The sequence below is a fragment of the Mauremys reevesii genome, linkage group 1, assembly GCF_016161935.1.
Source record: "Mauremys reevesii isolate NIE-2019 linkage group 1, ASM1616193v1, whole genome shotgun sequence".
NCBI lineage: Eukaryota > Metazoa > Chordata > Testudines > Geoemydidae > Mauremys > Mauremys reevesii.
Genome location: NC_052623.1, coordinates 184,482,327 through 184,504,793, shown reverse-complemented (window position 1 = coordinate 184,504,793; position 22,467 = coordinate 184,482,327). Strand labels below are relative to the sequence as shown.

Below are 22,467 nucleotides of genomic sequence, written 5' to 3'. Positions count from 1 at the left end.
ATGTGAAGTGACTTGGTTGTCTTAGCCAAGTTTCTACTGGATACGTATGCAAGTATCTCCATTACTAAAAACTACAAACACAGCTGGCACTCTTGTTCAGTCTTAGTAGAAACTAAGATTTGAAAATTTATGGATATTATTACACACCCTTGGAAGGGAGCCATGTGGTTCAGGACTGAGCCACATTGGTTTGTCAGCATGAGGAAGTTTGTACTATATCTCTCTGTACTAGATTTATCTCATAATCATAGAATATCAGGGTTGAGAGGGACCTCAGGAGGTCATCTAGTCTAACCCCCTTCTCAAAGCAGGACCAATTCCCAGACAGATTTTTGCTCCAGATCCCTAAATGGCCCCCTCAAGGATTGAACTCACAACCCTGGGTTTAGCAGGCCAATGCTCAAACCACTGAGCTATCCCTCCCCCACAAATATCATAGTGTAATAGAGTATACTGTATCATGTGAATGCCAGTACTGTTTCTGCTGTGCCATACCTCTTCTGAGGTTAAATGGAGGACTTTAGTGCTCAAAAAACCAGTGATGGGGGCAGCCCTGGGAACCAAAGTAATTTTGTAAATTGACAGTGAAGAGTGTTTCATTGTTTTTGTGAGAATTATGTGTTTCTCAGCCATTTTCATTGTGGAAAAGTTCTTTTCACTTCATCATGTCTTTCCTCAGAGGATTGTGAAGACTTTTGTCAACATTTATTTAATGTGCCCTTATGGCGCAGGTAAGTATTTCTATTGATTTTACTGATAGGGAAACTGAGGCACCAGGAAGTTGTAATTTCTTAATGTTCCTTAACAACACAGGGCTCCAGGAATTCTAGCTTCCAGACTTCTACTCCCAACCCACTGTCGTAACCATTTGTGAACATTAACTCTCTGCTACTAACTTGTTTATAACACTTACAATTGTTAACCTCAACTTGGAATGTAAATACCATTTTGAAATTCTTATATGAGGAATATGACAAATGCAAAGGAGACGTGTCCAGACATGAAATGGAAAGATGGGACTTAATAAGAGCATGTGGAAGAAAAGCATGTAAGACATCAAAAGCAGTTAATATTTTCTTTGAGAACAAGCTGTGGCATGGCAATGGCACATCAATATCAGAATCCCAAGAGTGTCAGTCACCTCACTTTTTTTATATCCCCCAGCAATTCAATTCACAGAGCAACTTTGATGGCAACCTTGTAAGAAGCCACCAGTTGGAGGTAAAGTGCCAGTAAAAGGAAGCCAAGTTTAGGAAAAGGACAGAAAAAAAAACAAGGCAAAATGTTAGTACTTAAAATAGTTGAACCAGTTTGGTAGCTGGAGCTTTCAAGCCTTATTTTAAAATAAAGCCTATATAAATACCAATTTAGATCCCAATCCTTGTATAAACAGTCGTCTTTGGGGGGCATTATTACAAATTAGTTAATATTTTCAGAGCTGACTTATTTCACCGTAGAACTCTCACTCAAATTAATTAAAGTTGTACGGCTACCTTCTCCACTTGGTGTTGACATTTTCAACTGTTACTTTTTCCTATTGAGTAAATCATCTTGTCTTCTCAAGAAGATGCATGAGGGCTATGGGTTCCTCATTTCAAAAGTTTGAATTCTTCTCCACTACAATAATAAATAGTAAACAGTATTATTATGGTGGGACACAATCTGCACCATAGTTAAGATTGCATCTGAAAGGCTTTGTTTAAATAAAGCCACCTGTGAGAGCACTATATCATAGAATAAAAATATATACAGTATAATAAGACTATTCCTGGAAATTTAAGCTCAAATAAACATGGAGGGTTAATTTTGAACAAAAGATGATATATAAAGCATAATTTATTCTAAAAATATTATTGAATGAAGGAAATCTTCAAAGTGATATTAGAAAATGAGCAGGAAGAAAGTGAGACACATGGAGGGGAGATAGAGGATGAAGATTAAGTTACGAAGTGTAGGACTCATACGAGTAAACTTTGACTACGAGTGGGATGATGGTATGTGAACCCAGATACCTGTTTGTAAAGGTCACAGGGAGCAGGTTTGAAAACCATTAAGAGCTTCAAAACAGAAAAAATAACTCAATCCTTTTCCATTGTTGATCTATCTAAATACTCTCATTTGCTAATTTTACCATCTCATTGCTCACTCCTATTTCCCAATCATTAAAAAAAATACATTAAATACCACTGATCCTACAGTGGAGTGTGGATGGCATCTCACTGGTAACCTTCTGTCATGATGAAAAGTGATCTTTTATTACTACTGTTACTACTAGCCAGTTCCTATATGGGACAATACTTTATTCCTCATACCATGACAACTTTCCCTAATAACCTTTGGTGATGGACTTTGTCGAAGCCTTTTGAATGTCTAGGTAAATTATGTTGGTTCACCCTTTCCTTTTAAAATTTGATGTGGAGTAGGGTGCTAATTACAGTGCTCGCTCATTATAAGTGACAACATCTTACATCTCGTTTCTACTTTCTCAGGTATAGAGCTGGAGAAAAAAAATTGGTGAATAGTTTTTGCCTAAAAATACATTTTTCTATCAATCAAAGCTATTTATTACGTCAAGTCAAATTTGACAAATAGTTTCAGTCCAATAAAAAGAAAAAGAGATTTAAAAAAATTGAAATGTTGTGTGGGGGGGTTACTTTTTCAAAGGGAAATATTTTTACATTTTAATTTGAAACTTTTCATTCTGAAGTTTAGTGATATTTGTTTTAAAAAATTCGAAGAGTAAAGAAAACACCCAAAAATGAAACTAAAAAAATAAGAGATTTATTTCAGGTTGAACAAAACATTTTTCTGTTTCTAAAAAAATCAGTTGTAGTTCAACCCAAAGCAAACAAACAAAAATCAGATTTTTCAGTTAAGCCACCAAACTGAAAAACCAAGTGTTCACTCAGCTCTATAGCTAGTGTTACTTACCTACAGAGCAGAGATGGAAATTACTTGGTGGCAGCACATGTGTGAGAGACTTGGAGTTTCAAATGAAGAAAAGTATAACATATATTCAATAATATTCCAAATCATGCCTACCAAATATCAGAGTGTTTACTCTATTTAAATTCATTGCATTCATGGCACATTGCTTTTTTTAATGGAGGTTTATGGATGAAAGTAATAAAGGAACAGTGAATCTTGTAGCTGTTTAAGGGTTTCTTGTACAGTAACAACACTGACAATTGTTCCTGTGAGTCATTTTACTGAAAATTTAAAGCCATTGTCTTTATAGTAATTCTGCTATTCCCAGCTTCAGAGCATCAGCAATGTACACACACACACACACACACACACACACACACAATGGTTGTTGTCTATTATAAACATAGAAATATATGTAGATCTTGCAATATATATTTTACTGATATTTTTGCCCATGCTGTACTATAATCCTCTCTATTATAATTGTCCTGCAGCTAAGATGCCTTTATTGATAAGCCACTGGCAAAGTAGAATGGATTTTATAAAAAGTATAATTATCTATCAGTAAAACTTAAACTTAGCTTTCCTTTTGCTTTAGTTGTGTTGAATTAGCTTGAAAAAAGTCACCTTTTTTAAGATAGGGAATTATTCAATTTTCCTTATGCACTTATTCATATAGTCTATTTCCGATATATAATATTAAAATAATACAACAATTCACAATCAGTTCTATTTAATTTAGGACACTTTCAAAGTAACCCCAAATAATATATATAATTATAATTTGGGGTTACTTTGAGAGTGTCTTAAATTAAATAGAACCGACTGTGAATCATTGTATTAAGAAAAATCCTTATTGTCACTTTTCACTTCGGCTCTAACATATAATATTCAGTGCTAGAATTCAATTTTCTGCATTCCTTGTGACAGTTGATAGACTTAAAGCATTCTCGTAGAGTGAAATGATCTAAAGCACTTTGTGACCCTTATCTTTGAAAATAGTCATTTGCATAACTTTCATGACAAGGATTTGTGAATTGATTTTTAAGGGCCTGATGTAGTCTTTAGCTGACTGGATTTTTTTTATACCATAACGATTATGTAGAATAAGCTTTGTAGTTAGAAAATTAACTGTTTCTAAAAGAGAAGGGGATAAAATAAAGGTTAGGTCTTTAATACCAGCCAGCTCTTTTGATATTTTTACCTCCTATTGTGTACCTGATGATTAAAGCTTTTTAGTTTCTATTCATACATGTTCTTAGATTATTTGATTTCTAAAGGAAAGAAAATATACAGTGGAATGGCTTCTAAAACACCTGGTACTTTTCCAGTAGACTGCATTAGTGTATGATATTCTCTTTAGTTCCACCTCATTCCTTGTTTCCCCTTTCTTCTGTAAACAAAATTATAGAAAAATAGCACAAGAGAAAACAGAAGAGAAATCTTGTGATAGTGTATACAACAGCTGCAGTTACTTTACATAACTGTTTAAGAAGGATGAATTCAAACTGGAACAGGTATAGAGAAGGGCTACTAGGATGATCCGAGGAATGGAAAACCTGTCTTATGAAAGGAGACTGAAAGAGCTTGGCTTGTTTAGCCTAACCAAAAGAAGGCTGAGGGGAGATATGATTGCTCTTTCTAAATATATCAGAGGGATAAATATCAGGGAGGGAGAGGAATTATTTAAGCTTAGTACCAAGGTGGACACAAGAACAAATGGATATAAACTGGACACTAGGAAGTTTAGACTTGAACTTAGACGAAGGTTTCTAACCATTAGAGGAGTGAAGTTCTGGAACAATCTTCCAAGGGAAGCAGTGGGGGCAAAAGACATATCTGCTTTCAAGACTAAACTTGCTAAGTTTATGGAGGGGATGGTATGATGGGATAGCCTAATTTTGGCAATTAATTTATCTTTGATTATTAGCAGGTAAATATGCCCAATGGTCTGTGATGGGATGTTAGATGGGATGGGTTCTGAGTTACTACAGAGAAATCTTTCCTGGGTGCTGGCTGGTGAGTCTTGCCCACATGCTCAGGGTTTAACTGATTGCCATATTTGGGGTCGGGAAGGAATTTTCCTCCAAGGCAGATTGGCAGAGGCCCTGGGGTTTTTTCACCTTCCTCTGCAGCATGGGGCATGGGTCACTTGCTGGAGGATTCTCTGCACCTTGAGGTCTTTAAACCACGATTTTAAGATTTCAATAACTCAGACATAGGTTAGGGGTTTGTTCCAGGAGTGTGTGGGAGAGATTCTTGGCCTGCATTGTGCAGGAGGTCAGACTAGATGACCATAATGGTCCCTTTTTACCTTGAGTCTATGAGACCATTCTGAAAAATGATTTTCTGCATATTCATGCCTTATAGCTGTAAGTTTTTTTTTAAAAAGGCATTTAAAACTTCACTTTACTTTAAATGTAGCTTCTTAGTCTTACAGAGTACCTATTATTGAAGCCAAACATGTAACAAAACAGAATTTTAAATATATTTGACTTAACACATAACACAAAGCAAAACTATCCAATATCTTAATTATTGGCTTATTATATTCTCACTGTAATATCAATGCCCATTTAAAAAAAATAGAGAGAGAGAGACATGAAATGATTTCCAAGTAAAATCCTTATTTTAATTAAGGAAAAGGTTGCACATACACTGCTGTCAGTCTTCTGCACCCACCAGCTGCAGTACACAGTAGCTGCCTATAGTGCCTGACACAATAATATCTACCTGTGAATTCTAGTCATTACTATGTCCAGTGCAAAAATCAGCATGAAATAACTTCTCAGATTGGATTTTGAGCCATCAGAATGAGTTGTAGTCAGTGGCAGCTCCAGGCACCAGTGCTCTAAGCGCATGCCTGGGGCAGCAAGCTGTGAGGGGGCGCCCTGCCAATCGCTGTGAGGGCGGCAGTCAGTCTGTCTTCGGCAGCGTTTCTGCAGGAGGTCCGCTGGTCCCGCGGATTCGGCGGCGGGTACACCAAAGGCACGGGACTGGCGGACCTCCTGCAGGCAAGCTGCCGAAGGCGGCCGGCCTGCCTGCCATGCTTGGGGCGGCAAAAAAGCTAGCCCCTGGTTGTAGGCTGGTTTCATTGCAACTCCAGCCAATTCTGTTTGGTGTTGGAGGTATTGGCAGATGTTAGCGTTCCTGTTAACAAATAGTTACTTAATGGTGAAGCTAGCCCGAGTGATCAGAAAGTGCTGAGTGGGTGCTTACACGTTTTAGAAGAGTTTCTGGTTTTCTATATTTCGGGAATACTGTGTGTCAGGGTGTGCTCCCAGATTCCATTCAATGTAGTTGCTCATTTTGCACAAAGCATTGTAATTATTGCCATTTACTCAAGTTTGTCCCTAAGCAACTGAGTATCTGAAAGGATTTTCATGCAGATTGCTTTGGTTGGTGCCAACTGTCATCTGTGTTATCACACCCTTTAAGTAGAAGAACAGTAATGTGAACCCAATGTGAGGGGGCATTTAAGAAGTTTTCCTATATATTGGCTATGCTAAGCTTTTGTTTCTTGTTGTTGTCCAGATTATGAAAGTAACAAACCTAGGGAATAGCATATGACCAAGAACAGAGTATCTGCGTCCCTTGCCAATACTAAAAACATTTGTACATTTGTGTGTTCCTCTACCCAATATGTGTTGTTGTTGAGATCATTTGCATCAATGTAACGTGCTTATGGAACCTCGTGAACCTAGATGCAAATCTGCTTAATAATTATACTAAATGTTTAATATCTGTATTACACTAGTGGCCAGTCTGTATTGGGGTTGCATTGTCCTAGATACTATACAAATATGTACAAAAAAATTGTCCTAAAGAGCTTATAGTCCAAAAAGACGAGTAACATACAAATATTTCTGAAGATAAATCAAATATATAAAAATTACAAATTTTTGTTATTATTAAAAGGCTAGCATCCCCATATATCTTGTATGCTCATCTGTGATTTAAGGCTTGCCTACGTGGGGACACTCGGGCAAATTAATCCAAATATACTTTTCAAATAGATTAATGAAACCTCATTTAAACACGTGTGTGGGTGCTCTTATTCAGAATTAAAGGGGCCTTAATTTGGTTTAGTTCAAATCAGTGAAAGTACCTTAATTCACTGAATTAAGTTAAACCGAATTAAGGCCACTTCAGTTCTAAATAAGAGCATCCACAGAGGGGTTTAGCGTGGTTTAAGTAATCCACTTTAAACATGAATTTAGATTAATTTTCCTGAGTGTCCCCATGTAGGCAAGTCCTAACATGACTTTCTGCTTTCTCTCATATTGCTGAGAGTCTTTGTATCCTCAATGATTAATAGCCACCTTTCAAAGACTATATTTCACATGCCAGTCTGCATGTCTTTGTCCCAGTCAATTTTATTATTGTCCTTCCAATTAGGTATTTTCCTTAATACAACTCTGCCTCCCACATTCATTTTCTGTTCTGAAATGTGATTTAGGGACAGAGGTCTAAACCCTCTGCAGCATAGGCTTTCTGCAAGAGGTGAAGTTTGAAGGAGAAGAAGATAGTCAGTCAGCTTATGGACTAGTTCAGGGAAGGTAATGTGAGAAGCTGACAAACATGCAGAAGGGCCAATGTGATGAGACAAGAGCTGACAGAATGGGAAGCAGAGTTATGAAGGACCTTGAAGATGAAGACCAGGAAGATGGAAATTGATCTAGTGAATCAGAAGAGGATACAGTGGGAGGATTCAGAATTGGGTGAAGTGATTAGAACAGGCAAAGAAGATAATCTTAGCAGCCAGTTTTCTGTGAAGAAGGGAGAGATGATTCAGGTGTTTGGGAGGCTGGAGATACCGTAATCCACATAGGAAGTAATGAGGGCATGGATGTGTCCTAAAACTTTTTGGATAGAAAGAAAAAGGTGGATCTTACAAATATCATGGAGAAAGAAGCAGCAACATTTGGACACAGCTTGATTTTGTAAAATGTAAAGAGAGGGAGACGTCAAAGATGTGAACCCCACGTTATGGGCTTGAGTGACAGGGAGGATGGTGTAGGTGTTCAATGACAGAATGGGTGGTGTGCAGAGTGAGTTGGGAGGGAAAACCAGGAGTTCAGTTTTATCTCTTGTTAACTTCGATGGATGATGAAACATAAAGGAGGATATTCAAGGACAGGCTCAGATTTGCTATTGGCGGGAAGGGACAGGTCAGGATTGGAGATAAAGATTATAGTTGAAACCATGTGAGTGGGTGAAATAATGCAGAGACAGTGTGTAAATGGAGGAGAGTGGGCCAATAAGAGCCTTCTGGGACCTCTGCTGAGAATGAAAGAGGGGGAGGAGGACCCACAAAAATTACACCCATCTGATAGCTTAAGAAAGGAGACAGGACTTTGAGGGGCATGATCAAGGTCTGTGCTCATGGTAATCTTGAACTCACCTGAAATCTGGATAAATTTTGGCCAAATGCACAAGCATCAGCTTAAATCCACAAACTTTGAGCAGAGATAGGTTGATACAGTTCTTAAGGCCAAGAAGCATCCCCACCACTTGTGCAAATCTCATCTTTGTTGTCTTTTGGGAGGGAAAGGTTTGTGTGTTTATCCTGTCCCCTTTTAGCTCCTGGATGCATTCTGGTGGCCACCTCTGGAGAATCTTCCGGGGACCCAGTAGCAACTTGAATATTACAAAGTTATAAGGATGGGGCAGTCACAAAGTAGGTTGAGTGCTTTCTAGTCCCTAAGGTCTTCAAAGTACTTTCTCCTACTGCAACAAGGGGTAGAGGAGGGGAGATGTTCTCTTTCCCACAGCAGTGGATTCCTAAACAAACAAAGTGAGGAGAGAGCACAAGATAAGTCTTAGTGCACAGTTGCTAGGAAACTTGTTTGCTTGGAGGTTTGGGTGTTACAAGTCCACTCAAATGGATCCTGCAAAGCTTAGTTCTTGGAAACACAAACTGGATACTGCAGGGTTTACTCAGCCCTAATGAGGACACATTTAACACTGTTTAAAACATTTTTGGCATCAGCAAATGTAAATTATTCAAAGTAACACCTGATAATGCTCTTATGCTAAAGTATGTCTGATACTTTGGCCAGAACATCCTTCTTTGTGTCTTGTACCGCTTAAGACACAGCATCTGATAGATGCTTCTAAAGTGATCTTGATGGTTTAGTCTATATGCTCTATTAAAAATTTGAATAACATTCCTGTTCTTCATAAGAAATTACAAGTATATGTATTTTGAATAAAGGAATATAAATCCTACAGAGTGTAAGAGATGCATGCATTTGTCAAACTATCATTGTTTACATATAACCTTCTGCTGTCTCTTGCACACAGTCTAGGTTGGCAATTCACAGCTAAAATATTTTGATACTTATAGTGCCCTTAAGAAGATGAAAATTGAAAATGAAAAACCGTAAACACCACATTTTAGGAAATAGTGTATGTGCGCATGCAAAGTATGTTTTTGAACTCCTAAAATTGGGCATGGGACCATACAAAGAGAAATAAAGACCTGGTCCTCTGCAAAAGAGCTTCCAGTCTAAATTGCATAGGACACCAAGTGTTAGTAATAAAAGAAAAGGAAGGGGACATAGAACAAGAGTTAAACATAGAATTGTATTTTGCATAAGTCATTCATCCATCTTGATTGCTTCATTGTTTTTAGTACATTAATGCATTTTGTGTATTATGTAGATTTTTAAGAGGGTTTTAAATTAGGAGTGGACAACATGTCTTGGAAGGCATTAAAAAAATCAAATTTACATCATTAGTGGCATCAATCAGTGGTGCCCTGTATTTTGGTATTACAGCCCTGGCTGCCCCCTTCCCCCACCCCTTGTGGGACAGTGAAAACAGCTGTATTGGACCCACTCTTTGGATCCCCTGTGCTTTCAAGCCAAGTGATTCTGATCAGCATCCAGATATTGTTGCAGGGACATTGCTGAGGTGCAGATTCCTGATATAGGAGCCTGCAGTTCAACTGTTCTTGGCCTTGAGACTGGTGCTGAACCCCTGCAAGCCTTCCAAGCTTATGCATGCTCTCCTCAGAGCTCTGTCTTTGTGGGCACTCTGGATTATAGTTGAACTGTTTGTTCAAAGCAACAGTTAAGGAAGACAGACTTTGCAAAGGAACTTCTTAAACACACAGATGCACTTTACTCTTAGCATAGGAGAAATTTAGATCAAGTGAAAATAAAAAGCCTATACACAATACCCCCACACAAACCTTAGAGTCCTCACACCTCCTGAGAGTTCTTGGTGGGTTTGTCCAGTGTCCTGGGAGGAAGGTAAGCCCTTCATGCCCCACTCCTCCAGTGTGTCTTGTGCTTTGCTGGTGGTATGACTTTGTGACACAGAGAGCATGTCTCCTTCAAAATCATTGGGAGACCTTTTTTGTGTTTTCTTCTTACTCTGGGATTTTCCATGCTTCAGCCCTGAGAAGTGGGACTGCTGGCAGAGGGTTGTTAAATCAATGGTGTAGTGAGGCGGCCTGGCTCCCGACGGCCCCTGAGAGAGGCTCAGTGGGCGGAGCCACTGCCGCCTGTTCCGCCCCCCGGAGAAGGGGGCGGGACAGGAAGGAAAAGCCCCCCCAACACTCAGTCAGTTGGAGCCGGCCGGGAGGGACGGACGCTCCTGTTCCTGCTCTCCTGCCGGTGCCTGCCCAGCCAGGGCCAGGTAGTACCCTGACGACGACGGACTCCTCCTCTCGGTACCCAGCTACCCGGACCGACGGACCCGAGAGCAAGCACCCGGACGGACCCGACCGAGCCTCCCCGACCCAGCCTCCCCGAGAGGTGGACTGCCGCCGCCCTGCCCCCGCCCCCGCCCGAGCCCGAGCTGCCCCCCAAGCCCCGCCGGCGAGGAGTCCGAGCGAGCCAGAGAGAGCCTCAGCACAACGAGCAGCCCCCGGGGTGTGGGACCCCCTGCAGAGCAGCCAGAGCAGGTACCCATGGAGGGGGAGAGGGAGAGAGGAGTCTAGCCCGGGCGACCTTGTCCGGCGGCCACCACGCACCCACGCAGTGTGTGTGTTGTGGATCCCCACTGACTGACTGCAGCGCGCGCGCGCTGTTAGCTGGGACCTGGGGGAGTGGCTGGGGTGGTGTGGTGTCCCCACCCCACACACCCCACCCCCTCTCACCCCCCTCCTCCGCAGAAGGTCAGCTCCTAGCAGCTGCACCCTGCTGTGCCTGCTGCACTGCTTGTGCCTGACCCCCCCGGTGGTGTTGCTGTGACTCTCTGCTCACAACTACTGCTCCACCTGGAAGTGAACCCTGATACTGAACTATAGTTTATTGGCCCTTGCTCTTTGCTCTCAGCTCTGAGCCTTGGGACCTGTGCCCTGCCCTATGTCTTTGGCTTCCCCCCTATTGCCCCTCCCTGATTGCTGCTGGACTGACTGCTGACCCTGGACTGGCCCTGACCTGCCCCTGGGGGACTATTGTTTGTTGCCCTTCCCTGACCTACCTGGACCAATTACCTGAGAACAAGGACCTGAGCCCCCACTGACCTTGCTGCACCTACCCTGACCTGTGGCTGGGGCCTGATGCAAGGCTCTGTGTTGCTGGCCCTGTGCCTGACCTGCTGCTCTTGCTCAGCTCCTGCCTCTGAGCTGTGCTCAGCTCCTGATCAGCTGCACTGTGAGACCTGGAGCTGAGCCTCTATTGGTGCCCCTGAACTATTATTGTGCTGCTCTGAGCCTGCTGCTGTGCTGCTGTGCTGTGGTGAGCCTGTGTCCTGGCTGAGCCTTGATTGCTTGCCTGCTGCAGCCCTTGCTGGATCTGAGCTCCTTCTGCCTTTGTGTGTCTGCCCCCTGAGCTAGCCCTTGGGGCTTGCTGCCCCTGGACTGCTGGCTGCTTGCGCCAGGACCTTGCTTAGAGACTGCTCAGCTGGCCCGAGCTGCTGGAGCTGTGAATGGGTGAATGAGTTGACTGGTGTTCGTCCTGCAGAACCTGATGGGGGCTGGTGTCCTAGTGAAGGCTGTCTGCCTAGAGCCTGGGCTGGGGCTGTGACTCATGGCCCTGTCTGGTTCTGCCGCCCTGACTGAGGGCTGAACCCTCCAGAACCCGGAACCGGGGAGACCCCGTTGGGACGCGGCCTGTGGGGCCCTGGCCCCAGGGCCCCCCCTGCCAACCTCCCCCTATTACAGTGGCCCCTGAAATGGCTTTGTCTGATAACCCTCATTGTCCCACCAGGTCTAGTCAAGGTTGAAAGCCCTGTTTCATAGTCTGTTTTCTACTGTTACAGTCACTGTGGAAATGTGTCTTCAGCCTGAGGAGATTGAGAGGTTGCATCCACAGTGCAAAGTGTTTTCCCCCTGTGTCACAGCGTGATTGGCTCCTTCAAGAGGTAGCAGGTTCCAATGCACCTGTGATTGATTAGCTGCCTTCCATAAGAAGGCACCTGGGCCATATAAATGGGGAAGAGACTGAGACAGATGGATCAGCCAGAAAAGGGGCCGGTGCAAGCTGCTTGAGGAGGAAAGGAGAAACTTAGGGAGAAATAGGAGCAGCAGCAGCAGCAGCAGCAAGCTGGTGAAGAGAGCCATTAGGAAGAGCAATTAGTTAATAAGGAGGACTGGCCAGACTTGGGAACACCTGCCAAGCTAACAGAGAGCTTGTACAGAGGCCCCTAGGAAGAACCAGCCCAAAACAAGAGGGTTTATGCTGAAGGGTGGATCACAGTAGCAGGGTTAGGACTCTCAGGCAGGGAGGTTGGGCTGATGGAACACTACAGGGAGTTCTGTCACAGGAGACTTGACTTAGAGCTACCAGAGAAAAACTGTGGGAAAAGAAGCAAAGCTAATCTGAGAACAATCAGGTGAATGACCTGGAGAGTGGAACCCTGGAACAAGATGAGAGAGAGAGAGAGGCTGGGAACAGACTGGAGATAGACTCTCAGGAGGGTGAGTTGGAAATGTTGTCCTGGAAGTGGTCATTGCAAACAGCTGTGAATCTGTTGTACATTGTGATTTGGGGAGTATGGTTTTATCATGAGGCTTCTGTGGCCTATTGAACAAGTACAGGGATAAATTAAGCGTAAAGGCAGGCTTTTGAATTGGACATTGAGAAAGACTGTGCTCCTTTTATGGTTGAGGGGAAACTGAGGCAGGCACACTTGTCATGCTGTGGCCTGCTGCAAAAGGGCATAGAATCATAGGACTGGAAGGGACCTCGAGAGGTCATCTTGTCCAGTCTTCTGCACTCATAGCAGAACCAAGTATTATCTAGACCAGGGGTGGGCAAACTACGTCCCGCGGGCCACATCCATCAGATGTTTTAATCCAGCCCTCGAGTTCTTGCTGGGGAAGAGGGGAGTTCCCTGCTCTGCGCATGCCATGGCTCCATGCGGCTCCTGGAAGGAGCGGCATGATCCCCTCCAGCTCCTACATGTAGGGGCAGCCAGGGGGCTTCGCACACTGCCATCACCCGAAGTGCCACCCCCGCAGCTCCCATTGGCTAGGAACCACAGCCAATGGGAGCTGCAGGGGAGGCGCCTGCGGCTGAGGCAGCGCGGAAAGCTGCCCGGCCTCACCTCTGTATAGGAGACAAAGGGAGACATGCCCGCTGCTTCCGGGAGCTGCTTGAGGTAAGTGCTACCCAGACCCTGCACCCTTAACCTCCTCCCATGCCCTAACTCTCTGCCCCAGGCCCTGATCCTGGTCCCACCCTCTGAACCCCTCGATCCCAGCCCAGAGCACCTTCCTGCACCCCAAACCCCTCATCCCCAGCACCACCCCAAAGCCTGCACCCCTAGCTGGAGCCCTCAACCCCCATCTGTACCCCAACCTCCTGCCACAGCCTGGAGCCCCCTCCCACACCCTGAACTCCTCATTTCTGGCTCCAGTGCAGAGCCCTCACACCCTCCCTCATCCCAGGCCCAACCCCAATTTGATGAGCATTCATGGCCTGCCGTACAATTTCCATACCCAGATGTGACCCTTGGGCCAAAAAGTTTGCCTACTCCTGATCTAGACCATCCCTGACAGGTGTTTGTCTAACCTGCTCCTAAAAATCTCTAATGATGGAGATTCCATAACCTCCCTGGGCAATTTATTCCAGTGCTTAACCACACTGACAGTTAGAAAGTTTTTCCTAATGTCCAACCTAAACCTCCCTTGCAATTTAAGCTCATTGCTTCTTGTCCTATTCTCAGGGGTTAAGAAAAACAAGTTTTCTCCCTCCTCTTTGTAACAACCTTTTATGTACTTGAAAACCATTATCATGGCCTCTTTCAGTCTTCTCTTTTCCAGACTAAACAAACTCAATTTTTTTCAATCTTCCTTCATAGGTCATGTTTTCTAGACCTTCAATCATTTTTGTTGCTCTTCTCTGGACTTTCTTCAATTTGTCAATCTTTCCTGAAATGTGGTGCCCGGAACTAGACACAATACTCCAGTTTAGGCCAAATTAGCAAGGAGTAGAGTGGAAGAATTACTTCTTGTGTCTTGCTTACAACACTCCTGCTAATACATCCCAGAATGTTGGCTTTTTTTGCAACAGTGCTACACTGTTGACTCATATTTAGCTTGTGGTCCATTCTGACCCCCAGATCCCTTTCTGTCATACTCATTCCTAGGCAGTCATTTCCCATTTTGCATTTGTGCAACTGAGTGTTCCTTCCTAAGTGGAGTACTTTGCATTTGTCCTTACTGAATTTCATCCTATTTACTTCAGGCCATTTTCTAGTTTGTCTAGATCATTTTGAATTATAATCCTATCCTCCAAAGCACTTGCAACCCCTCCCAGCTTGGTATCATCCACAAACTTAATAAGTATACACTCTATGCCATTATCTAAATCTCTGAAGATATCGAAGAGAAACGGATCCAGAACTGATCCCTTTGGGCCTCCACTCGTTATGCCCTTCCAGCATGACTGTGAATCACCAATAACTACACACTGGGAATGGTTTTGCAACCAGTTATGCTCCCACCTTATAGTAGCTCCATCTAGCTTGCATTTCCCTACTACTTTGTTTATGAGAAGATCATACGAGACTAAAAAGCTTTACTAAAGTCAAGATATACCATGTCTACCGCTTCCCCCGATCCACAAGGCTTGTTACACTGTCAAAGAAAGGTATCAGGTTGGTTTGACACAATTTGTTCTTGACAAATCCATGTTGACTGTTATTTAGCACGTTATTATCTTCTAGATGTTTGGAAATTGATTGCTTAATTATTTGCTCCATTATCTTCCTGGATACAGAAGTTAAGCTGACTGGTCTGTAATTTCATGGGTTGTCCTTATTTCCCTTTTTATACATTGGCACTATGTTTGCCCTTTTCCAGTCTTTTGAAATCTCTCCCGTCTTCCATGACTTTTCAAAGATAATTGCTAATGGCTCAGATATTTCCTCAGTCAGCTCCTTGAATATTCTAGCATGCATTTCATCAGGCTCTGGTGACTTGAAGACATCTAACTTGTTTACATAATTTTTAACTTACTCTTTCCTTATTTTAGCCTCTGATCGTACCTCATTTTCACTGGCATTCACTATGTTAGATGACCAATCATCACCAGCCTTCTTGGTGAAAACCGAAACAAAGAAGTGATTAAGCATCTCTGCCATTTCCACATTTTCAGGCATCCCTTATGGGGGTTACCTTATCACACTCTGCCAACAAGCATAACCTCTGTCTTGCTTTAGTTTAGCTTCAGCCAGCTGTTCATCGATGTGCTAATTTCGTCCAAGCACTGGGTTATCTTGGTGAGAGTGGTGTTATCATAAACAATAAAGGATATACAGCTGTATATCGTCTGCATATTGTGTGTGTGATGTCCCACCTGTTTTGCCAGTGGCTGCACGTGGATGTTGAATAGCACCAGAGAGAATGTATCCAGGTCTGGGAATGACTCAGTTTAGTGCATTCCCACTTGCAACCTCCTTCAGGAAAGTCTGTAGTATCTCATGATTAGTAATGTCAAATGCTACAGAGAGGTCCATGAGGATGAGACTGGATGTCTGTTCTCCATCCATCAACAATAGGAAATCATCCAACAGAGCCACTGATGCTATTTCTAGCCCATGATTCTTCCCTGACTCCAGATTGTGCAGGGTCTAAGATATTGTCATTAGTTAAATGAACTTGTTCATGGCCTTTGGCTAGCTACTCTTTTGAGTTTGCCCAGGAATGGAAGGTTTGATACTAGGTGGTAACTAATTAGGCCCTGTGCAGCAAGAGTGGGTTTAATCAGCATTGGACTATTCTATTCTAATTAGGTTCTTATACAGCCCTCATCACCGTAGTATCCAATCAGACTATTGCAAGTTTTAAAGAGGGAAAGGAAGATTCCTTCACTGAATGAAAATCTACTTCCCTAAAAATATTTTGTTTAAATGCATAGATTTTAGATTGGTTACCTAGGAGGGTTCGAAGATAGTTAACAAACATGCATTTTCTGAAGATATAGGGCCTGATTCACATCTCTGTTGTTAGCCCCCTGTAAAATCATTTTACACCACCAGAGTTTTGCTAAGTCACTATTATCATGCCCTAAAGGGACAGCTGAGGATTTCCCTGGCACTGGGAAACCCTCCAGTGGCATAAAGACAGCCTTACAGTATCCACTTCCCTGCTCAGGCATAGAATATGTGGTAAAGGCTAGAAAGGGGATAGTTGAAACATAATATATTAATCCACAATGGCAAAATGATCACTAGGGAATCATTCTAGCAAGGATAAGTTAGAACATCCAAGTGGTTGCACATACTTGCACTAGGGGGCAGTTAGTGATGTGAAAGGGTGACTTCGGCAAACCCATCTTTTTCCTTCTTCCTCCTCACCCCTTCACTGAGCACAATCTGCACAGAACTCTATGCTAAATGCCCACTGACATTAGATAACTCAGGCTCATTAGTTGCAAACCCACATTAGAAACTATTTCCTTTATTTTCTTTTGCTAATCAGCTCTTCTCTTGTTGGCTTTTATTGTGTAACTCATCTGGAAGGCGTTTGATCCTACAAGAGTTTTGTAGCCATCAAATAGTTGTAATTGTATTGTCCGGTTTCTATATATCTATATTAGTTGAACATTATGACTTCCACCTGGCTGGACACATTGAGTTTTTGTCAGGCTGATAAATATTTCACTCAGAAATTGATTGCTATAAGAGCAATGTCACTGAATTTTAAACACATGGCTTCAGGAGGTCAGTCATGTCCTTTGTGTTTCATTATAATGTGTGTAATATGGTAGCCATTAAAAAGTCAGCGTGTGCCAGCAGTTGCCATACAGTAGTCTCTGGAATAGCATAATTTCCCTTATAATTCTTATGAGAGTTCTCAAATACCTATGTATATCAGTTTGGAGGGGAAAAAGTCTTCTGAATAGCTTCTGCTGTAGCACTATAAGGAATCTTGATCTATATTCATATTTATCATAGTTGCTCTCAACTGTTTTACTGCTCTTTAACATTTTATTAAACACCTAATGGGTGCTACATAACCTGTGTGAAATCCCTTGATGTGATGGTAGTTTTCAGTGAATAGGTGCCTGCATATTTGTCACTGCTTTGATTCAGGAAAGAGGCTTAATTGTGAAAAATCATGGAGACGGTAACTAGAAATAATTCCTGTGAGTCAGGCATATGGGCAGGGTGGAATTGAGGTATAGTAGGGCTCATTGAGCTGCAGCTCTTCTGGGGATAAATGGAAGACTTGGTTCCAAACTCTCTAAATATGGCACATTTCCCAACCACGAAAACTGATTTTGAAAACGTTTAAAATTCTGGCTTGTAGGAAAATGCAGTGGGGTCACATTGGGCCAGCTCCTCAACTGGAGTTAAGTGACATAATTCCCTTGACGACAGCAGAGCTATGCCAGTTACTTCAGCTGAACACATGGCCCATGATATTTTTAAAGATGTGTTCTTAACTTGGACACCAACCAGAGCAATCATTATTCCCTTTGTCAAACTTCATTTTTGTAGTTGTAAGTGCAGTAACTTTTCACATCTGTGGAATCATTTTTATTGGAAAAGAAATTGGAAACGCTCTCTCTGATTTAAATCTACATAATGAATTTCTCTGTAAATCTGTAACTTCCAAACCTTATTCTGTGAGCTAGTTGACTTAAACCAACTTTATTTGGTATTTCCTCTTCTCCTGAACAGATTTGTAGGAGTTATTTATCAATGAAACCTTAGGGGATATCACTGTGTTTACTAGTGACAGTTGAGATGCATTGGACATGCTACGATCTGGTTCGATGAAGATCAGTTGTTCGTTTTTTTCCTCTCTTTTTCCTAAAGCTGTTTTCTTTTACGCCTTTCATTCCAGATGCAAACTATGAAAGCCTTTCAATACTGTCAGTCAACCTCTAACTTGGAGATAACATGGCTGAAAATAGCAGAATTTTAAGAATGCTAAGGGAAGGAAAGATTGCTTAAACAAGGGCATTGTCAAACTGAAACCAATAACCCTCAATCATGTGTTACTTTTTATAATTTCATTTTTAATGAGTTGTTCCGCATATATGAGCAGCTGTATTTGTCAATGGTTAGAGTGCCACATAGCAAAATATTTGGTAAACAGTACATGTCAAGATGTTTTTTCCATTGTGAATCTAATCTGTACTTAGAAGGAATAAATATAATTGTCACAAATTCTTTTTCATCTTTGAGAAATCTTTTTAAATAATTCAAGTTGTTTATCATAATCCAAAGGGTAAATAAAAACATCATTTGACTAGAAAATCAAAATTTTGCAGTGATCAATTGGAATCAATTTCTATGTTCAACATTTTGTTCTATCAGATACTTACGTTCCATATATGTCAGAATGGTAAAAATGCATTGCTGTGTTATATTTCTTGTATTTACCTGTGTGAAATGATATCATAGACCTTGGGGCAGCTTTAATTCACAACACAATACTGTTCAAATGCTGTGGTAAGAGTTTGTAATTTATCACTGTGCAGTCTATCGACCTAGATGTCCTCAAGTTTCTTAAATGGGCAATTGTAAATCAAATGGAGCCCTCTAGTGGTAATTGCATAAAAATATCACCCTATGGCTGATCATAAGTAAGAGGAAAAATCCTACAGTGAGGGTCTGATTAAGATTGCCTTGCATGACTCTGACATGGGAGAGTGGGCAATCAATAATTATACTTTACATGTGATTCATATTACACATTTCAAAAATGTTTGTAAGTTTTAATGACCTAAAATGTTTCACTCTCAAATGCATGTTTATGCAGTGATTTATACAGCCCCAATGAAAAATCATGTCAAGTGTGATTCATGTTCTGTTGCTGTTGTTCTTTTATTAGGCGTACATTCCAAGCAGAGTGGCAATTGTGCTCCAGAATATGGATATCCCGAACTGAAGAACTACATAACCATCACTGCAGAAGCAGAACGTGGAGAAGAAATATTGTTCCAGCACTCAACATCACAGAATTCACACTATGGCTGCTTTTTGAAACTAAACATAGTAATATTAGGTCATTGAAATGTAGGATTAATATTTACATATAATTATAGTGCTCTCAAGTTGCTAAAATCTAATTCAAGGAGACAATATATGAAAGAAATAGAAAGAAAAATGCATCTTTGCATTTGTGATGTTACAGCATTACATTTTAAAACATTTCAGAGCAGCTGGCATTCTCAATTAAACTGTCATTCCCAGTGTCTTATCAGGAACAATGTTGTACCAAAAGTGTTCTTGCTCTGATTTCAGCAATTTCTTTGAATCCTTTTTTATCATTGTGGTATTGAATTCAAATATTCATTACAGATCATTGTCTCCTGTTAGGATAAAGAGAAAAACAGCATGTTGAAGTCAAACATAAATAATCTGACAAAAGGCAGCCTTCTGTGTTTGAGGGATCCCATTCTGCAGCAATTCCAGATACATCTAGGATGTGCAGTTTTTCCAGTCAAGAATACTGTCCTCTGCCATTTTTATTTAATGAAAATTTCACAGTAAAATTTAAAAGCTAGTGGATAAACTGGGACACATGTCACTTGAGTTCTAGTCATGGGTCTCTGTCACTTATCTGTTCTGTGATCTTGGGCAAGTCATTTCACTCTGTGTTCCTCAGGTTCTGTATCTGAAAAATGGGTCTCATGATACTTGCCTACCTTTTGCAAAGCATTCTGGGGTGAGAAGTGGTCTGTGAGAGCTAAGTACTATTACATTTACTGAAATGGTACAATAAGTGAAACTATTTTAAAAAGATTTATTCTTTTACATACTCTGTCATAAATCTAAGGACCCTGTAGCCACTGGTTTTGCTGCTTCCTAAAGCTGCCATTTAACTTGGAGCACTTGTAATGTTGATCTTGCATTTTTATAATTTAAAAAATATTTTGCTTACCAGGGAAGAAACAGTATTTGAAATAGATATGTTATTCAAACCAAGCTTTTTGATATGTTCAAGCTAGTAAATGGTTTAGAGTGCTGGCTGAAATTGTTGCCTAAGTGAATTATTTACAAGAAATCCAGCATAGTAAAGAATAAGATTCTGTATATTCAAATTGGATCAGCAGAGTATTCATTTTAACTCTGAAAAGGTCATACAGATTTAAAGACAAATGCTTTATTTTGCTACACTAATTTTAAAAACATGTTGACTTACATATTTGTATATGCTCCAAAATGAGGTTTTATTTTGCTTTATGATCTATTTTGATTTACAGTTCCGAGTTTTCTAATTCAGAAATATTCAGCAGAGAAAATGTCCACAACGGGTTTTATTAATTCATAGTTCTATGCATCAGTCATCTTCTATGTAAGCTTTGTCTTCTAAATGGCCGAATATTTATGCCCACACTGAAAAAAACCTTGCATGTTTTTTATTATACTTACTAGAACTTTAACTTGGAAATATATTTCAAAAAAAACAAAAGAATGAGTGGGCCAGCATAAAGTAACATGACGGGAAACCAGTCTTTTGATGATTTCACATTAAAAGGGGTTCATGAACATCCCAACTCTCACTGTATTCTGTGCAACAGATATATGAAAGACAAATACCATACGCAACAGTGCTATTAATGTCACAGCTCCTTTCCCCCCTTAATTCATTGTGCATTAATGAGCTATAAATGCATTCCCGTATACTTATGCTTAAAAAAGTACATTGAAGTGTTTTAATAACTGGAACCAATTATTGTTTCCAAAGTTGTAAACTTTGTAGTGAAATAAAAAGTAATGTAATTATCTGCTATATTTACTTTAAATTGATCTACTAATATATCCTGTAGATTTTACTGGCACATGTTCCAGCGTTCCAAAATGTAATGCAAGGCAATTGCCCTTGTCAAACTATTGTGCAATAGAAGCAATAAATGTGTGATGTGAAGTAGAAACTGTAAAATTACATGCAAATAAACTGTGAGAAGGGTAAAACATAAATGCATATGTGGTTTTCTTCACTCATAAAAAATGTGTAATAGTCTAATACTGGAGGCTAACACTAGATATTATTGGTAGGGTTTGAAATCAGGAATTTCCCTCAAGCACTCAGAAGGAATCTAGTGGTTTGCTGCTCAAGAATGATATGTTGTTCGTTTTACATACTGAATACATACAAAAGATTATATTTAAAAACAATTAAAAGACTATTAAGGTTAAAAAGTCAGGCACTTAAGTTAGGAAATGCCAGTATTAAGGTTGCCTGTACAACCTTAATTTGTCCTTCGTGTATGTATGCATTACAATACAGTCTTGAATGACATGATCACATGCTGTTTTTTTTTCCATAGGATGCCTGTCTCATTGGTTGCACAGGATGAATCAGGGTTGTGTCATGAAGCAGGCTTCTGTCTATAGGACCCCTGCCTCATTGGTTTAAGACATTGGAAGATGTATAGTGAATGAGGAGGAGGATTGCAGGAAGCAAAAGGATGGTCTCTTGTAGTTAAAGAGAGAAGGTGGATGAGGTAATGTGTTCTAACAAAATGTCCACCTAGAGAATTAGATTCTGTCCCTGCCTGGGCCACAGAGTTCCTGTGTGATGCTGGGCAAGTCATTTAAACCAAGTGGCCACTGCATTCCTCATTTTCTTGGTATCCAGCTTGTGACAGCTGAGCTATGATTTTGCAAAAGTGATGAGCACTTGCAGCTGAGGACGATGTTAGCTGTGCTCTGAATATATAAAGTGCTATCTAATGCCAAGTATTCATACAAGTCAAGCCCTAGGCTTCTCAGAATGGGCATGCAATATTAGTTGATACATTTGACAGTTTTGTGTCTTTAATCTCAGTGCTTCAGTTTCCCAGTGAAAAATCAGAATAATCTCACCTCACACAGGTGCAATGAAGATGTATCCATTAATGTTTATAAAGCATTAAGATATTGTAGTGGGGCCACCATAATAAAGTCCATAAGGAAATTAATAATTCTGTATTCAATGGGTTTGGGGGCCATACATTAAATGTTGACAATTAAAAAAAAAAAATTGAACACACATCTGTTCAGTGAGTACTATCCATCCTGTAGACTGAATGAGGCAGCAGTCATGAGGAAAAAATAGTATGTGATCATATAGTTGGACTGTATTATAAAGCATATTCACAGAGGGGTCAAACTAAGGTTGCACAGGCAGGCAACCTT

The 22,467-nt window shown here is 40.9% G+C and overlaps 1 protein-coding gene across 2 annotated transcripts in view; it reads left to right on the top strand.

Annotated features, from left to right (window-relative positions):
* The window catches only part of GBE1 (1,4-alpha-glucan branching enzyme 1), a 298,040-nt gene extending 276,777 nt beyond the window's left edge, over window positions 1-21,263 (top strand). For both annotated transcript variants that reach the window (XM_039535439.1, XM_039535447.1), the window contains exon 16: window positions 19,175-21,263. In XM_039535439.1, coding sequence (XP_039391373.1) covers window positions 19,175-19,231 — 57 coding nt within the window. In that variant the 3' untranslated portion in view covers window positions 19,232-21,263. The remainder of the gene's footprint in view (window positions 1-19,174) is intronic.
* Window positions 21,264-22,467: the final 1,204 nt, after the last annotated feature.